At 39.8% G+C, this 20,412-nt stretch overlaps 1 protein-coding gene across 1 annotated transcript in view; it reads left to right on the forward strand.

Moving 5' to 3' along the window:
- Positions 1-16,972, forward strand: part of LOC116553095 (heparan sulfate glucosamine 3-O-sulfotransferase 3A1) — a 104,690-nt gene extending 87,718 nt beyond the window's left edge. Inside the window, exon 2 of the mRNA XM_032280227.1 lies at positions 14,224-16,972. Within this exon, the coding sequence (XP_032136118.1) occupies positions 14,224-14,845 (622 nt within the window). The 3' untranslated portion in view covers positions 14,846-16,972. The remainder of the gene's footprint in view (positions 1-14,223) is intronic.
- The last annotated feature ends 3,440 nt before the right edge of the window (positions 16,973-20,412 follow it).

Genomic DNA, 20,412 nt, shown 5'->3' on the forward strand with positions numbered 1-20,412 from the left:
TTCTCTTAGCTAACTACTTCCGTCACCCAAATCCCTCCCCAAACTGGAAGCAGTGTCTGTCTGCTGCAATGCAACCCCTGTATGTTCTCAGCATTTGGACTTTTTGTTTTGAAGACATAAGACAAGAGGTTTGCAGAAGCATTTCCCTGGGATTGAAATATGAGAGAGGGTATTCAGGGTTTCTGGTTGCACTAGGCTGATATCGGAGCGATGGTGTCTATAATAAGTTTGTGTGTGTAAGCAATTTGTGGGAACTTCCAAAATGTGGGACTTAACCAGAGCCCTTCTTGTCTCTGTCCCTACTGGGTGGATGGTTCTACTTCTTTGTAGTGGTGCGTGGTACAGCTACACCGATGAGCTGTGTAAAATGCACACTCGGGGATGGCTTTCCTAGTTTGTTTTGTCTGCATGCCTCATTTCATGATGACATCATTATTTTGGAGGTTCTTTGGCATAAAAGTGATTAATAAGAGACTATTTTGGAAGTTTGTTTTGATCTGTAAGAGACAAAATGTTTCTCTTTTTCTGCTGTTCAAAATCAAGGAAACGAGATATTCAAACCGGGTGAGAATGGTGAGTTTTAGAAAGAATCCAGCAGTCCAAGACCCCCGACCCCTGCCAAAATCACATCTACAAGTCACTTTTCCTGGTTCACACTTAAAAGACATATTGATTTAGCACTGACTCTGTGTCCAGAACCTAACTGGTAGAATAAAATAAACCGACAGAAAAATAGAGAATGAACAACAACAACAAAAAAGCCACCGTTGCCAAAATGTAACAAAGAGCCTTTCTAAAATTTTAGATTTATCCTCATCATGTTCCTTTCTCAGCGTCCCCACTCTCCTTATATTGTTGATTTCCAAGCAAGGAAAGCACATTTTCCCCGCTTATCTCCAGCCGCACATATGCAAAGACCCGATAATTCCAGGCTGATGAGAGCTCTGTTCCGAAGCAGCTGCCCACAGTTGCACAAAAGCCGATAGCACAGCTCTCAAACTAATCATTTATAAAACTCCTGTCAAGAGCCCAGATCAGCCTAGATGTGGTGTTTGCTGCGGCACCCACCGCAGAGCCAGGAGAGGGGCCTGCCCTTGGCCCAGGCTCTCCCCACTTTGAATAAGAATTCCATTCTCCACTTCTAGATGCTGGCCTTATACTGTGGTTAGGAGAATCAGGTAGGCTGAAGTAAAGCCAGTTCTCCCTTTAATCGGGACTCAACATTTAATATAACTTTCACAGTTCAGAAGCACTACAAGGGAATTCCACTCTCTCAAGATGAATTTTGTTTTTCAGGTGATCAAGCTCTGGGCACATTACATTTCCAGAATTAAGGCAGAATGATATAAGATAAAAAGAACAGTGAGCCAAGCTTCAGAAGATGCAGAATCTAAGCCTGGCTTTGTGTTCTTTTGGCCGAATGACTTAGGACAAGCTCCTTCTCAAACCTTTCAACAACCGTGAAATGAAGCAGCTGGATTAGGGGATTTCTAAGATTTTTTTTCAGTTCTAATTTTTACTGGTGCTGCTTGGAAGAATCCAGTCTTTGCACTTTCCTGTCTCTGATAGATTCTAGATTCTTCTCTTTTTTCCTCCTATCCTCTTGGTCCTTTCTCTGTCTCCTTGTAACCAGTCGATCTCTCTCTGTCTGTCTGTCTCTCTCTCTCTCCCCTCTCTGTTTCACACACACACACACACACACACAAATACACACACACTTCTCAGATTCTAAGTATTGATCCAACTTTAGATCCTAACTAAACTACATTTTAGTTTTGTGATGTGTTTGTCATCATTTTTATGGATACGTTAAGAATAATTCTTTAAGACATTTCCATTCTGACTGATTTTAGGTGGCCCCTCATTTTACTGAAATACACTAACTTTTTCATTCTTGTGCTTTTAATTTATCTCTATCTATTGTTCAGTTGAAATGAACCTTCAAGTTTGTTTGTTTCCCAGAGCTACATGGGTGTTAAGTGTTTTGAACCATTGCATATCTGAAACTGTCATTTTGATATATCATCAGATGAAATAAAATTTAGCTGACCATAAGGGTCTTTTTTCCTTTAAGCTCAACTCCAATTTAGGCACTTAACTACTGCAGGCTGAGGCCAAACTCCCCATCTCCTCCTTCATTTGTCAGTAGCCTAGGCGTTGTGTTATTTGTTTCTCTTTCTGTTTAAATGCCAGGAAGTACTTCCTTATTCTGAAACTCTAAAAATTTGCTAGTATTTTCAAAGTGTGGATCTCTGCCAGGGCCAGGGCCAGGACCAGGACCAGGGTAAGGAAAAAGTGATACCTAGGTTTAAAAAAAAAATTAAAGAGATGCTTATTCTCAGAGTAGGAAATGTTACTTTTAGCTTGGTGCACAAAGGATGTTGGAAGTCCAGAGATGGCTGCACAGTGGGGAAGTAGGACATATCTCTACCTTTCCAGGTGGTTTCTTAGGTTCTGATCATCTTACAGATTCTGACATAATTAGGTTATGTGTGAACTTTAGTTTTCAATGTTGTAAGGTTATTTTTCGGGATATTATTTGATACTTTGATAGGACATTGATAGAAGCACACCGGCTCCTAGGAGACAGAAACCACTTTAAAACAGAATTTGGGACAATGCATAACTGGGTTAGAAATGATATCTTACATCTTATGGAGACATGGTATCCCCCAATGAAATTAACATAGAAGGGGAGATCAGAGGGTGAAGCAATGAGCCTTATAAAATACTGGTTTATTTTTACTGTCTCTATGAGTCAATGAAAGAGAAAATGTGTGGAATTGCTTGGGAAACTCTAAGATCTGACAGACACATAAAGGATTCTTACTTGAATTTATGTGTCCAAAACACTCTTACCCCTTGTCTTCCATGAAGACTCTTTGATCTGACCTGACTACAGATGGGTTTGTCATCTTTCCATGAGGCTCCCCAAAACTAACGATCAGGAATCCTTGAATTTTCTCTCCTCCCCTAGAGCCCAGGGAACCTTGTGCTGTTTTCTTGAAGTAAGCTTTGGTACATATTTTGTTATAAAGACTTGTGAGAATAAAAACTTATTTTTTTGTTCTCTTCTTTACCTGGTCATTAAAAGTTTTAGAAGGAGTCTGCTGTCAGTGGCACTGGTCAGTGTCTCAGCCTCTAACCCTGAGGTTTAGCTTATCTTGATGATGGTTTGGTTCTTAGAATTGCATATCCAGATTCGGTTAGCGTGGGAGCCGGTTCAAAAACATAAGTCTTCCTCTCCCACAGAAGCCAATTCAAACAACAAGTAAAGGGAGTTTTCTTTCCAGCCTTGTAAGTCACGTTTTCGGTGGGGTTCCGCATAACAACAGCAGGAAAAGAAATATGGATGTGAGTGGGGCTCGGCCCTAGGGATGGCAAGCTGACAGCACAGAGAGTTTGCAGCAGTTTCCCCCGCTCCCAGACACACACCATCGAGGACCCACAGGAACTGCCTTCTCGCTATGGCCATGAAAAGAGCATGTTTTTCTAGCATGTTAGGCTGCCGGAGGCTTCCAAAAACAGACACACAGTTCTGTTTGGTTGTATAGACTTAAAAAAAAGTACACGTACATGGGCCAGATTTATTTATTCCTCAAGGTACATTACCTTTGCATTACAACTCCGGGATTTCCCTTTGCAGGATGTTCTTCCCTTGCAGAAGATAGCCTTTGAAATACATGTGATATATATTACCTGTTCGTAAGATTTCAGGGAGGGTGACTTGCATTCAGAGATGGATAGGTAAAGAATGCATTTAACACTCATATGTTTTGGCAGAATGTCAAAGACGGCCAGGAACATCAACCAAAAGAGTCACTCTGATGTTTCCTGGCTGTTTGAGAAGGTTGAAAGTATATGCTCTTCAGAGCTGGATGGACCTGGATTTTCATTCTAGCCCTATTAGCAACTGTGTGTGTTGGATAAGTCACATTATCTTTCTGAGCCTGTTTCCCCATCTGTGACATTAAGGGAATAGTTTTAGCTTTTCATTTTTGTTGTGAGACTCAAGAAATAATACATCAGACCTTGTTCTATGGTAAATGCTCAGTAAGTGTTCATTTCCTTCTGTCTTCATCATACTCTTCCTAAGGACCCTGAACTTGAATTTCTGGGTGCCCTGGATCTATTATTTTTAATGTAGTCCTGTCCATGAACTTCATCATCTGACTTGGACATTTTATTTCAAGGTGTCAGGCACAGAGGAAGCATAGGATAGACATTGGTCTCCTTCATCACATGCTTGCCTTGTGGAATATAGTGAGATCTCTCTGCTCACGGATTTCCTGGTCTTTCTGCTATCCCCAAGCCTTGATTTGTCAAGTTAGCCTTCATTTGAACTAACCTCAGCGCTTTCTCTTGGCATCAGTTATTTGAACTGCATTCTTTCAGGCCTCATTGATTTTGAAATCAATTCTGTTGATGCAGAATTGCCCTGCGTAATTATTTAGACGAATCTCTTGATGTGATTGGTGGAGCCATACTTCGGAACACAACAGCGTGATGCTGTGCAGAGCTTTAAATATGACAAGTGAAAAATGAATTAAAGTCCCACTTCCTACATGGAATCTTAGAGGTGGAAGGTCTAAGATTGAGGACAATGCACTTTTTTTATTTATGAAGAAATTGAGGCCAAGAGAACCAAAGTGATTTGCCCAAGATCACACAGCTTATTAATAGCAAAATAGAGGCTGAAATTCTTATTCCTAGTCCCGATTTTGAGTTTCCTATAAACTGATGTTGTCTTCATGGAGATACATGATCCATCTGTGTGATAGTTTAAAATAAAACTATTGCTCATTTATCTCCATTAGAATCCTCATGCAGAAATCCAAACTTTAAAAAAAGTAACTCCAACTCTACTGAAACAGAAATCCAAATTCCCTTTTCTAAGGGTGACAGGGGACCACATCCTTCTTCAAATAATTGTTTGCTTTAATTAAAACTTTTATTCATTCCCACTCTTTTTTTTTTGAAAATGCCTGCTTTGTTTTGGTCACAAATCAGCTGTCTAACCTCATCGATTATACTCTAAATATTTCTTTTGTCCTCGGCCACCCTGCATTTCCCACTTTCACCACCCTAATCCAAGCCTTTAACTCCTCAAGCTTGAATTCTGTTGGAAGAGTCCCCAAAGTATTTAACCACCTGCAGTCTGTTCCTGCTGCAAACCTGCACACTGCTTCGGATTTAATATATCACAGACATTAATCAAATCGTCATCTTTTCAGTCTAATTTCATACAGCTCCCCAATTCAAGCAGACCCATTTCTTCATCTCATCTGTATTCAATTCAGGATATAGTTATTTCGGGATCTTCACAGCTACCTTCTGGATAACTCTCGCAGGGTCCCGTGTTTTTCATCTGTTGAATTCGTTCCATCGGAGTCATCGTCTGTATATTATTTTTGTGGTCCCCTTTGGCTGCTGACTTTCTCTTATCTGCTGCAATAGAAAGAGCCTTGTACTAGGCATTTGAGGACCACCCATAAGCTCCCATACACTGACTGTGAAGACTTCAGCATACTGCTCAGCCTCTCTGAATCTCAGCTTCGTTGTTAGAAAAATTAGGGAATGTAATTACCCTACCCTATCTCTTTTTTGTCTGTGTAAGCGTTAGCTGAAAAAGTCGTTTGCCAAAATGTTTGGCGAATATAACTTATTCTTCAGTTCTCTCTTTTCTGAGTTCACACTTTGAAACACATTCTCCAGGATACACTGCACACCACTGCGCTCACAGTAGCCCATGTGAGGGGCAGCTGCTGTCTTGTCATTTACATGGGGTGAGGGAGAAGTGGTCTTGGAGAGGACGCCTGACTCCTGGGTATGTGAGCGTCACTCCTATTCCTTTGTGATCTGAATTTACACAAATTGGAGATATAGTGGGCTTCGCAAATAACCTTTTTTTAAAAAAAAAATCATGCATTTCTTAAAGCATTATGGGATATTGGTCCATTTATTTTTTATAAGCATAGTAAAATCTTTATTCAAGTGCACCATAAATATAAAAAAGGACACAAATCATGAGATACAGCTCAATAAATTTTCAGAAAGTGGACATGATTGTGTGACCAGTACCCAGGTCGTGAACTGGGACTTTTTTTTCAGCCTGGAAGTCCCTCCCATGCCCTCTTCTAGACACCTATTCCCCTAAGGGTAACCATTATTTTGACATTGAATGGGATAGATGCATTCGGCCTGTTTAAGGACATTTTTAATAAAGGAAATCATACAGTGTTTACATTTTTGTGACTGGCTCTGCTTGTTGACATTGTGATGTTCACCCACAAGTTTTTGTTGTTGTTGTTTGTTTTTGGAGACAGAGTCTCACGCTGTCGCCCAGGCTGGAGTGCAATGGCGCAGTCTTGGCTTACTGCAACCTCTGCCCCCCGGGTTCAAGCGATTCTTCTGCCTCAGCCTCCTGAGTAGCTATGATTACAGGAGTACCCACCATACCCTGCTAATTTGTGTAGTTTTAGTAAACACGGGGTTTCACCATATTCGTTAGGCTGGTCTCAAACTCCTGACATCATGATCCATCCGCCTCAGACTCCCTGGGATTACAGGCGTGAGCCACAGCAGCCAGCCCACCCCCAGGTTTTATGTCATTCATGCTGTGTGCTTTTTAGGATCTCACTGTGTATCTATGTGCATCTATTTTGGGTGGACATTTGGAGAGCTTGAATTGGGGACTGTTAGGGTTGTCTGTGAATATTTGTGAACTGTCTTTTGGAGAACATATGTATGATTTCCATTGAGTATAGCCCTGACCATGAAATGGCTGGGTCACAGTGAATGCACTTGTTTGGTAGATAGTACCAAACAGTTTTCTCAAGTCACCGTGCCAGTTTACTCTTTAACCACCAAAGTGCCAGTTCCACATTCTCACCCAAATTCAGATTTCTCTGTGGTTTTTATTCTAAATGGTCAGTAGGTTTGTTATAGTATAGTATTGTGTTTTAATTTACATTTTCCTGATGACCAATGAAGTTCAGTGCCTTTTCGTGTGTTTATTGATTATTTCGATACTTTTTATTTATTTATTTTCCATTTTATTTTTAGCTGGTATCTAATAATTGTATATATTTATGGGACATAGAGTGATATTTCAATACTTAAATGCAGTGTAATAACCAAATCAGGGTAATTAGCATATCCATCACCTCAAACATTACTTAGTGTTGTGAGCATTCAAAAATCTTCTCTTCTAGCTTGTTGAAAATATACACGAAATTGCTGTTAACCATATTCACCCTACAGTGCTACAGAACACTAAAACTTATTCTTCATATCTAGATGTAATTTTGTGGATACTGTCTTTTGTTTAAAGTGCTTATTCTAGTTTTTGCCCATTTTTCTTCTATGCTGTCAAGTTACTTTTACTTATTGATTTATAGGAGCTCTTTATATATCATGGATATGACTCTTGTTGATATACTGTATTTTAAGTGGTTTTTTAAATATAATCCTGAGGCTTGCCTTTTTGCTAACTTAATGGTATCATTTGATGAACAGAAGTCCCTATTTTAATATAGCACAAGTCTTTTTTTTTTCTTTTTACAATTTACTTCCCACACTACACTGCTGTAGGTCATTTTTTTTCATTATAGTTATTCCTTTAAGAAATTAACAAAACTTTACCTCCTTCAAAATCATGAAGATATTCTAGGTTTCCTTCCAAAAGTTTACTGTTTCACTACTTATATCTTCAGGCAATCTGGAATTAATTTTTCCTAAATAGTTAGCAGCAAATGCCAAGATTTGTTTTTCCATATAAATAGAAAGTTGACCAAACAACATTGATTAAAAATAAAATGGGGAAGGGTAGCGGGGTAATTGTTTTTTTGGAAGAAGTACTTCCAGACAAGGCCGATAGCAGTTCCAGAGGGAGGGTGAAGAAGCCGAAAGACAACATGAGGGCTGTGGGAATTCAGGACAAATGGCCCAAATTGATAAGAAGAGTGAGGCACACACGGGAAGTTCTTTTTATTCTGTCTTGCACATATTTGGATGCACCATGCGTCTGCGTTGTGGAGTGTCATGGAGGGCTCTTCCCTGATCATAGAGGTGGCAGTGGTGCAGCCCGTGCTAGAGTGCTAGCCTTGCCTCTTGGACCATCATTGAGGCATAGCCGTGGAGGCCGGTCTGTCCCCTCACTGTCCCCACTGTGGCAGTGAGAAAGTCCTCTGGGTCATTTTAGTACTCCCACTACTAACTACTGACTTGGCTGAGAACTTGGATAGAAAACAAAAGACAATTTAGCATGTCTGTCGTGGTTCCTGCTTGGCCGTAACATTTCTGTCACCCCAGACAGACAGCAGCTCTAACAACCCTAGACCCCGAGAGCCTTACCCAGTGTGACAGATCAGATCCAGAATGGAATTCCCAGCACAGTGGAGGAGGGCATGATGCTTGGGCCAGATAGAAGTATTGCCAAGCAGTTTCCTTCCTGGCACAACTGTACCTATGTCATGGAAGGAAATGAAATCCCCTTAAAAACTGAGCCCATCTCTCTCACACCATATAAGATAATAAACCAGGCTGTATCCTTCTAAGTAATGTAGCCAGCTCATGGTCTTCAAGACAGGCATCCTCACTGTCTGAATGAAAAATGGGCAGGCGTGTCAGGAACATGGCAAAGAGCTGTAACTCTCTGGACCCTTTGTTAGCTGCACTAAGTGGGGCTCTCCTAGAAGTTGGGAGTTCAGAACACTGGGTATCACATTCTTAAAAAGAGTGCTTCCATGTATTCTCTGTAGTAATAATGGCCATGTTGGCACTTCATGAGGTTTGCCTGAAGACAGAACCGGTGAGAAGGGATATGAGAAATTCAACTTCATGATGGGAGGCGTAGGTCCTAGGAGAACTTACTTTCCAAGCTAAGTCATGTAGACCATTCCAACCTCCTCTTTAAACAGTGAACAAGGTTTGGAGAACCTTTGAACCTTGGCTTGATTTTTCTGGTAAGGTGAATAAACTGAGCCTAGAGATGTCAAATTACTAGCCAGTGATCAAGCGGCAGGCAGTAGGCATGGACCACAAACCTCATTTTTTGATTTGAGATGAGCTGCACAAAAATCTCATAAATTCTTGTATTTCCCTTTTAGCAAAACCACAGCCTCCTTCGGTAGTACCTTGTTCTAAAGTTTAATTAGCCACAAAGCAAAAATACTCTTGTCTAATTTCTATCAATGCCACCAAAATGTTTGTCCTCTCGAGTTCTTTTTTAAAAAATTGTAGTACAATACACGTAACATAAAATTTACCATTTTAATCATTGTTAGGTCCAGTAGTGGTATGTACATACACGTTGTTATGCAATCAATCTCCAGAACTCTCACAACACTAAACTTCATACCTACTGAACAATAACTCTCAGTTCTTCTTGCCCACAACCCCTGGAAACCACCATTCTACTTTCTGTCTCAATGAATTTGAGTACCCTAGATACATAAGTGGACTCATAGAGTATTTGTCTTTTTGTGACTGGATTATTTCACTTGGCATAACGTCCTCAAGGTTCACCCATGTTGCAGCGTATGTCAGAATTTCTGAATAGTATTCCATTGTATGCATAAATCACATTTTGTTTATCCATTCATCTGTAAATAGACCCTTGGATTGCGTCCACCTTTTGGCTATTGTGAATTCTCTTTGAGTTCTATGGAGAGAAGAGCAATTGTGTATAATCTACCTTGTAATATAGTTCTTAATTTGCTTGCGAAATTTCTTCTTATCTTTGCCTCCCACAGGAAAAAACAAATACACTTCTCCAGTTTTTCCTTGTAATGTTGGTCTCTACCCATTTCCTCATCCTCATACCTACTATACATGTCTCCAAATGCTGTTCATTATTTAAAGGGGTGATTGAAATGGTCTACACGATTTAGCTTGGAAAGTAAGTTCTCCTAGGACCTACGCCTCCCATCGTGCAGTTGAATTTCTCATATCCCTTGTCACTGCTTCTGTCTTCAGGCAGACCTCATGGGATTACTCACTGCACGCACCTTTGCGCTCCTGTAGCCTGCCCTGTATTTCTATAGACCTGTAATACTGGAAGAGAGCTTTCACTACCCAGCCCAGGCCCCAACTTATACACAAAGCACAGTCATACTATCAGCTTGGTGCAAAAGTAATTGCAGTTTTGTCAATAATTGCAGAAGCCACAATTACTTTTGCACCAACATAATATGTACCTTACTCAGGTAAAGAAGAATGATTCTCAAGTTCTAGACACTTTGAAATGCAGTATTCCAACATACACATGGCTTTTGTTTTATGTGATAATGTGGTGCTTTGTTGACCATTAAAATCCAGTAAGATTTGCAGTAAGAAAATGTCTGAAAAATGTTTTACCCCATTCATTGACTTTTTTGAAAAACAAATATTTAAAGATTGCAATTTAAAGAATTCTGTTGTGAGTCCTGTTACAAAGCAGCCATTTTCTACAAGGTGTGGATTTATTTAGACTCTCGTTTCTTTCTTTTTGCAGAAAGAAGCTTGCAGGTAGCTTTTAGTTAAGCCCAACTCCCGACTCCCACCCCATACTAAATCAGTCAGTTTTCCTCATCCTGCAGATGACAGAAATGAATGTGTTTTTCTTTTGCAATTCTATTTTAGCTGTTTCCTCTTCAAACTCCTTTTATGTTGGATGGCTCTTTTCCCTAATATATTGAGATTATTTAAAATATGGTGGTTTTTTTTTTTCTTTTTTACTGGTTTTAGCAGTGTTTCCTCTGGTCCAACGCAATGTATAGTCTCAATATCTGTGAAAGTCTCCTGCAACAATACCCTGCCCAGCCCCACCCACAATCCTCCTTTCCCACAGGCCAATCAGAAGCTCCTGAGTGAAGTATTTATTATGCTATCTCTATTTTACTGGTCAAAATTGAGTGAAGTATTATACTATCTCTATTTTACTGGTCAAATTTGGAAATAAAGTAGTTGAAAGTGAAAGATATATAGAAAAAAAAGAGACAGCAATGCTGGCTTTTTCAAAAAAATAAATAAAATCAATAGATACTCTTTTTTATCACTTCACTATAGTTGATGATTGCTTTTCAAGCCCAAAACTTTTCCACATATTTGATTAAATTTCCTTCACTGAGAAATTTCAACCATCTGTGGGTAGATCTCCTGGCTCATCTTGGACAAACGTAACGTAAGCTTTTATATTTGGCTGGTCTAGACAACTTTTCTGTTCCACAGAAGGAGTCACAAAGGAATGAGTTCTGTGCATTCATGTCACACAGTGGAATCTGCGTCACATAGGTGGTTATGGTAATGTGTATGTCTCCTTTGTGTCAACAACAAACTCTCTGGTCTTCGCTTACTCTTCCCCAGAACTTAAGGTCTATCTAAGAGGTGGGTAATTAGGTATATTAAAAGTTATTTTGAAAAAGGAAGTTCACATTTATTTTAAGAATTAGAAAAAACTCAGAGGCCGGGCATGGTGGCTCACACCTGTAATCTCAGCACTTTAAGAGGCCGAGGTTGGTGGATCACGAGGTCAAGAGATCGAGATCATCCTGGCCAACATGGTGAAACCCCATCGCTACTAAAATATAAAAACTAGTTGGGCGTGGTGGCACACATCTGTACTCCCAGCTACTTGGGAAGCTGAGGCAGGAGAATTGCTTGAACCCTGGAGGCAGAGGCGGAGGTGGCAGTGTGCCAAGATCGTGCCACTGCACTCCAGCCTGGTGCCTGGTGACAGAGCGAAACTCTCCCAAAAAAAAAAAAAAAAAAAAAAAAAGCTCAGAAACAGAAAGCAAATGCCTAATGTCTAAAAAAAGTCTAGATAACCTGACTGAAATGACAAAAAAAAAAAATGGGAGGGAAACTGTGTATAGGCTAAGGGAGAACTTCCCCTTCAACTCTTGAAGGCTTGCTGAAAATCACTGATGAGAGGCAGATTCATAGGAGAAAAGGCATCCACATTTATTACTCTGTATGCAGGAGCCTTCAGAGTGAAGACGCAGAGACACAAGGGAAATTCTCCATTTTTATGCTTAGGCTTAACTAAATAAGGACAGTTGTATAGAAATAGGATTGGACAGAAAGCGTATGATCTAACGTTAATAGGCTCAGTGGCAGAACCCTGCAAGGCCTGTCTGTCTCGATTCTTCTTGGCCTCTCTGAGCAAGCCTTCCTTCCTTCCTTCCGGGTGTGGGACAGGACCCTCTCAGGAATGAAGGTCTTATGACCTACAGTCAAACAGAATAAGTCAGATAATTTCTTTTTTCTTTTCTTTTCTTTCTTTTTTTAGAGAGAAAGTTTTGCTCTTGTTGCCCAGGCTGGAGTGCAGTGGCTCAATCTTGGCTCACCACAACCTCCACCTCCAGGGTTCAAACAATTCTCCTGCCTCAGCCTCCCAAGTAGCTGGAATTACAGGCATGCATCACCATGTCTGGCTAATTTTGTATTTATTTTATTTTTTTAGTAGAGACGGGGTTTCTCCATGTTGGTCAGGCTGGATCTGCCTGATCCAACCTGATCTGCCCACCTCAGCCCAGATAATATCTTTATGGCCAGTGTTTGTACATAGAGGTGGAAGGAAAGTTAGAGTAATGTTTTTAGGTTTTATGGCCGGCTTTGGGGAAAAGGAGTTGTGGTTTCTATGACCCACCTTGGGGGAGAGGGATTTTAGTTTCTATGGCTAGTCTTGGGTAAGAGTGAGTCTGAAAGACAGAAGGGCAGAAGTTCAGAGAAAAACATCTGCTTCTTAGGCTGCTTTTGGGGCCTTCATTTTGGGGTATCGTTTTCTGAGTCCCAGAACCTGCATCATTAAAACTAAGGGAGTATCAGGGCTATCAGATTGCCCCAGGGATTGAGGAATTGTGACAGAAGTAATGCAGGCGGGGCAGGAATACTTACTAATCCACTGATACGATATTTGTGAATGACTTTAAAATAATCCAACTGGCATGGAGCAGTAGGAATAAGGGGATTTATAAATAAAATTGGCTGTTATGAATTTTTGAAGCTGGATTTAAGGTACATGAGATTGATTTGACAATTTCCTCTGCTTTTGTGTATGTTTGACATGTTTCACAAAATATAGTTAGCAGATAGTATTGGTGGGACAAAATCATAGGCAATTAATAACTGCGAGCTCCCATAATACAAAGTGTATCCTTTCCTTGCAGATGCAAAGTATAAACTAATCACAAATTCCATGAACAAAAGTAACAAATCTATCATCAGAATTAAAGATTTAATACAATCCTAGATAATGCCTACATTGAGAGAAATCAAGACTACAAAATGAAATAACTAAAAATCAGTATCTATGTGTCTGTCCATCTGTCTACATCTGTCTCAACAAATAGTGCATTTATTTGCAGTATACTTAAGTTGGAAGAACAAATAGATTTTCTCTCTCCTGTTCATATGTTTTGACTGGCACTGAGGCCCATCCTTCTCAGTAGAAAGCTTGTTTGAACAGAGAAGCAATATCTGCTCTATCAAGACTCCAATGGCATTTTTGTTTTTAATGTGACAAAGTGATTTCTCATTTGTCAGGAGGAAAAACAGACAAGAATCATCAAGGACATCTTGAACAACAGAGAGTCAGAATTTACTTTGGTGTACATGAAAATATACTATCACATGATAATAACATAATTGGGCTAATGTAGAAAGGAATCAACATATTTAGAATATTATAATGATGGCATTTCAAATCAGGCAAAAGATAGATTCTTTAATAAGTATTGTTTGTTGCAGGAAACCTCAGGAATTACAAACATAAGTGTTTTGTGTAATATGCTATGTTATGTTGAATATAATTGCTTTGTTTGTAAGAAAACCACAGGAAGGGCTTAGGGTATTTTTATACTATCTCATAGCCGTTTAATTGTGTTTATGACAACATCCTAATTCACCTGAAGATTTTGACCAAGGTTATTTTCTTACAGCCTTGCAGATAAACAATAATAAAACACAGAAACTTAACATGGCATTTATTAGGTGCCAGGCAGTTTTCTAAGCTGTTGAGGTATATTAACTCATTTAATCATCACAAAATTGCGAAGGGTAATATTCTCTGTTCAATACACGAGGAATCTGCGGTGCAGGGCTGCTAGTGAGACTTCACCATCAGAAACCCAGCAAGTAGGGGAGCGGGAATGGCAGTCTGGCTCCTGAGTGTACCTCACAGCCTCTCCTGGGACTGAGCTCTCTGTGCACATCTCTGACTTGCCCTTTTGCTTTTCTCAGGGACCTGATGCCCAGAACCCTGGAAGGGCAGATCACCATGGAGAAGACGCCCAGCTACTTCGTCACGCGGGAGGCGCCCGCGCGCATCTCGGCCATGTCCAAGCACACCAAGCTCATCGTGGTGGTGCGGGACCCGGTGACCAGGGCCATCTCGGACTACACGCAGACGCTGTCCAAGCGGCCCGACATCCCCACCTTCGAGAGCTTGACGTTCAAAAACAGGACCACGGGCCTCATCGACACGTCGTGGAGCGCCATCCAGATCGGCATCTACGCCAAGCACCTGGAGCACTGGCTGCGCCACTTCCCCATCCGCCAGATGCTCTTCGTGAGCGGCGAGCGGCTCATCAGCGACCCGGCCGGCGAGCTGGGCCGCGTGCAGGACTTCCTGGGCCTCAAGAGGATCATCACGGACAAGCACTTCTACTTCAACAAGACCAAGGGCTTCCCCTGCCTGAAGAAGGCGGAGGGCAGCAGCCGGCCCCACTGCCTGGGCAAGACCAAGGGCAGGACCCACCCCGAGATCGACCGCGAGGTGGTGCGCAGGCTGCGCGAGTTCTACCGGCCTTTCAACCTCAAGTTCTACCAGATGACCGGGCACGACTTCGGCTGGGATGGATAACCATATAATTTAAAAAGAAAAAAAAATCAAAATATAATATATATTTTTTTACCAATCGGTAGAGAAGAAGAGGGAGTTTAATATTTGTGCTGAAAATATGTTTCAGTATTTTTTTTCAATGAATGTTAAGAGATTGTTCTCACCCCCACCCCATCTTAATGTATAACCAACACCAAACATTTGGATCAACAAAAGGAAAATTTCACTGTCTAAAGGCTTTCAATTTTCAGTTTTTATTTTATGTTCTATATACCCATAAAGTATAAGCATCAGTTGTCATTAAAAGTTTTCAGAAAATCCTGAGGGTAAACATCTCTCTCTCTCTTCTAATACAAGACCCTGATAAAATTGATATCTAACCTCATATTTTTCTCCTCGTTTTCCTGTGCTACTTTTTCTTAAATTATTTCCCAGTTAGTATAATATGTTTGTACCCACTTCACAGTTTTCATAGTACTTTCTAATACACCTTTTTAATCACTTAAAAAAAATATTGCCCTGTTATATAAGAGCACAGTAAGTAGACATTATTATACCCTTTTTACAGAAAGGAAAACTGAGTCTCTGGGAGGTAGAATGATGTATCTAAAGGCTAAATGGTGGGCCCTGGACAAAATTCCATCTTCCATTTGTTCCCTATTTCAGGCCACTTTTTCCAGGGAGAATGGGAAAGAAGACCTCTGCACCTTTAGAAATGGTTAGCTAGTTTTCAGATGATCCGAAAATGGACAGAGAGGGTGTTCCCTTGTTTTCTAAGTCCCAGGCTACCCCAAAGTCTCATTACAAAGCTGTGTTCAACAAAACCACTCAGAACTGGGCACAGCCTCTCTTAAGAGCCAATCTTGCGCCTTGGCTTCTTAAAGTACCCTGAGATACGGAAATCTTGACTGATGGGTGCTTGATTGAATTGGAGAGGAATTGTTGGATTCTTGCATGGAGGACAAGGTGGCCAGCCACACTAGGGGTAGCACAAGATGTGCCAGGAACATAACTTACCCATTTGTTGACTTAACCGACTTTTTTAAGAAAGAAAAACAGACTTCAGTTAGCGCTTGCAAGTATGAGTCTCATTTGTTTTTTAATTTACCTCTTTTTAAAGAAAGAAAACCTCCCTTTTGTAATGTCTCACTTCTAATTGCTAGTACTCTAAAAAAATAATTAGCCATTCGTTTACAATGCTTTTAGTTTTCATGGATGGAGGACTATCACTTTGTCACTTTATTCTCTCCCCACCTCCTATTTATACCATTTACTAACCTAATGTTCATTAATATTTGGAAAAATATTCTAGGAAATGCATTTGTGGGCAAAATGGTGGCTTTTCCTGTTCTCTCATCTATTTCTGCCCATCCCCCATTTAAATCACTCAAATAAATCAATAGTTTATTAAGAGTATTCCTTTCCTCTCTGAGTGGGCATTAACAAGATTAGCATTAATGGGAATTAAATTGGTTTAGAGAGGAACACATATGCATGAAATATATAAAACATTTATAATTAGTCTGTCAGCAACATTTTATTAGAAGTTTAAAACCAAGAGGAAAAATGTCTTCTATTTCATGGAAGTCTTCTTTATCTGCCAAATTGTAAAGGACCAGACTCTCTAAAATAATATTCTTTTTCTTCTCTAATGTTGTCAATCAAAAGAAACTAAAATTGTTTTAAAATATGCAGTACAATCATGCATTTACCATAGATGCTGCATCAGGTGATGTAAATAGTTCTTGAGAAGCTTAACATAGGATTAAAATGAAGGAAAACATCTTTTAAGTGTTAGATATTTTGTCATTTCTCCAGATCTTTTGATTTATCTGTTAATATCCCATTTACAGGAGTTAAGTAAACCCAAAATCCAGGTCACCTTTTTTCAGTTGATTTCCTTCATGTCTATGCCCTCAATTTCTCAATGTCTCTGACTGTTTTTATTCTACTTGAATCCCAAGTTGCAACAAGATACTCATTTTAAACCCTTATCATCATTTCTCTTAGCTCATGTTGTTTATACAACTGATTCTTTTGTAAGTGTTTGCTTGGCATTATGCAAAAGTGGCTTGCACAAAGAAACGATTGCATTCTGCAACCTTCACTTTTTTAATGTGAAAGAAATAATTAAAGAACAGAACTGAATGCAAAGGATCTCTTTTTGAACACAGATATTTTTGTTCTTATTATTTTAAAAATTAATGACTACAAAAAACTCCAGGAAAACCTTCAAAATTCTAGAACTTCCTAAGAGTGTTAGAAGTAGTAAGTCCTAGCAAAATGTATGAAGATTAAGAGTCAGTATTCTCTAGCAGGAATAGCCATTCATTTCTGCCTCTATAAGATACTCATCCCTGCTGTGCATAAATTTGGCTTCACATCTTAGCTACACCAAATAATAGGCTTTGATCATGATTGGAATATCTGAGCGTCCATTTTCTGAGCTGTCTGCTCCGAAGTCACGCCTCCCAATCCCCTTCCCTTTTCTTGAGGTAATGTGTTGTCTTTCAAGAAGAATATCTAGAAAATATCTACAGCTTCGTTTTGAGCAGTTTGCTTTCAAGATCACATCTACAGTGTATCCATTCTCCAGAGAACATAGTTACTTCTAGGGCAACTAAGTTTATTTCAATAAATAGAGATTAATATATTTCTAGAGAATGGATATTGATTATTCTAGAAATATTAATCCCATTCTAATTTTCTTATTTTCGAAAGATCTTCAAAGCTGAAATCAACTTCAGTGGTCATTTGGATCAAATCCCTGTTCAGCACCTGAATCCTTTTGTTAACTTGTTATACAGGAGTTTAAAACATTGATGTGTCTGTAAATTCTTAACTGTTGACATTACAGTTGAAAAGGGGATACATTTTTCCTAAACAGTCTCATCGTATTCTGCCAGCTGAGACGGGACCTGCTCCCCATGAAGATACCTTAAATTCAATATGTGAATAAATAAATCTGTCTACAAAATAATAATGCCTTATATTTATATTGCAGACTGCCCTTTCAAATGCATTATTTTACCTTATACCAACAACAGCAGCTCTGTGCACTCATTAGTTTTATTTTATAGATGTTTCACTCAGTCTCACTAGGGCTTAAGCCAATGCTACTCAACAAAAGGTGATTTAGCATCCCAGGGCAATGCCTGGAGATATTTTTGGTTGTCTCAAGGGTAGAGGAGTGCTCCTAGCATCCCGGGTAGAGGTGCCACTAGCATCCTGGGTAGAGGCCAGGGGTGCTGCTAAACATTCTGTAATGCACAGGAAAGTATAACCAAAAATGATCTCAACCAAAATGTCAGTCATGCTGCAGTTCCCAGGTTAAGAAGTGTATCAGTCACAACTAGCATGTGCCTCTGGTCTAAAAGCCAGATTCTAACTAATGCTGGATTGGTAATTCTTTCAGTCACCATTCTAGTTTTTCTCTTGAAAATGTTTCTTTTTTCTTTTCTTGTCTATTCTTTTCTACTCTCTTCTTTTCTTTCTCCCTTCCTTCCTTCTCTTTCTTTCCTTCCTTCCTTCCTCTTTCCTTCATCCTTCCTTCCTTCCTTCCTCCTTCTCTCCTCCCTCCTTCCTTTCTTTCCCTTCTTTCCTTCCTTCCTTCCTTCCTTTCTTTCTTTCTTTCCTTCTTTCTTTCTTTCTTCTTTCTTTTCTTCCAATAAGCAGATTGCTGTTTACTGTTGTGCTTTGCTGGAAAAACCGCTAAAGGGAACCAAACTGGGTTTTTATAATGAAGACACAGGAGCAGCTTGTAACAAATGGATAATTGCAATTGTGAGAAATGGAATCAGTCAGCTTCAGGTGGAAAATAACATTCCAATAAAACATTTCTAAAGGCTCTCTCAAGTTCAAGTCTTGCAGTTTCTAGTTGCTTCCACCACAGGGCCGCGACTGTATTTCTTGTCACCTGACAAAACCAAAGTGCCTAGAGAGAGAAGTAAATGTCTCCATTTCTGTTAAACAGCTAAATTCGGATGGATGTGCTATGATTACAAATAGCCTCGAGTTGCTGAATAATAGCAAAGGAAAGCAAATTCCTATTGCCTCATATCCTAGAAGCCCCAGAACTTTGTGCATAATTTCGATAGAATCAGAGAACAGAAGAATGTAGGCTTCTCAAACACAGGAAAAGTGTTGCTGGGATTCATTCCAATATAAGCCTTCGTATAGGAAAAAAAAAAAAGGCCCTACTTATGCTCTTACTGTATCCTGTAATCATTGAAGAAGAGTGGAATTTTTAAAACCCAAACCTCAAGCCCTGCTGGGGAAACATCAATGTTCTTGCAGAATTTGTGGTCCTTGAAATATCTTCATCAACATGCAAACAGATTTGCACTGAGTCTCAATTTTACAGAAGAAGAAGATAGATAGGAAATTTATAAATCTGTTTATTACATAATGGAATGTTGAAATGGAAGGCCTTCCTTTAAAAGCTTCAAAAAGGATGAATTTGGGGAAATTATGAGGCAGTGCAATATCACACATGAAATCATAAAATAATAAATTTTAGTTATGCTGGGAGGAAATAAAACCGAAAATAGAAATTGCTTCTAATATATGGTTCCATTGTGGGATATTAGAAAATGTTAGTATGTTTCAGGCTATAGCCCAAATTTTTTAGTTTAATTTCCAACTGTTGGTTGTGTTTTTTTAATAGCAATATACGCAACAACTTACTCTCTTCTAGTTTTACTGTGAAAATAAAAGGCAACGCTGAATGGGGAACACACATTCCGTTATGAGTCCTTTTCACTTTAAAGTATATGGGTATGATATTTTAATTACCTTTGAAGGATCAGATATGATGAGATCTGGTGTCCTTCATTAGCTCTGCCTGGATGATATATGACTAGGCTAGATTTTGAACTTGGTGCTAACTTTGATTATTCCTAAGAGGCCTTCTGTATAATTAATTATCTGGTCTGTACGTTGACCATTAGGTCTCTCCCAAAGTAATTTTATAGTAAACCAGATCATTTCCACCCCACTAGGGGAGCTGCTTTCATTGCAAATAGGAGTAATGAGTCTTTCCCCCTCCCGTCTTCCATCTCCATGCTTCCCTCAGTTGTCACAGGCAGGTGACAACTTCTGCCACATCCCGCCTGTTACAACTGATCTTCGACATCTGATTCTTCCCTTTCTTCAGATGTGATGTACCCGAGAATGTCCATTTCCTACCTCAGATTCTTGGGAAAAAAACCTGCAGTCCACCTAGGGCAATCGCGCTCAGCTTCAGCTCTAGGCAAAACGGTCTGAATGTCTGATATAGACACCTAGAGAGATGAAAGTCACACAGACTTAACTTTCCCCAAGAGGATTTGCATTAGGAAAACAGTGGGGGCAAGGTGCGAAGGAGGATGGATGGGACTGAATATGAAAGGCTGGAGGCACGTTTGACATAGGAGATGGGGGCGTCACTGAAAGGATGCGTACCTGGCTTCCAGTACCCCAACCCTCACTGCAGACCTGAAGAATCAGGAACAGCAGTGTGTGGCCTTCCACTCCTGAAAGATTATCTGCCTCTCTCTGGGCAGTGTCATTCTTCTCCCACCTGTTTTCCCAGAGAAAGCCTTATCTAA

Source organism: Sapajus apella, unplaced genomic scaffold, assembly GCF_009761245.1.
Source record: "Sapajus apella isolate SASKATOON/1434 unplaced genomic scaffold, GSC_monkey_1.0 scaffold12, whole genome shotgun sequence".
Taxonomy (NCBI): Eukaryota; Metazoa; Chordata; class Mammalia; order Primates; family Cebidae; genus Sapajus; species Sapajus apella.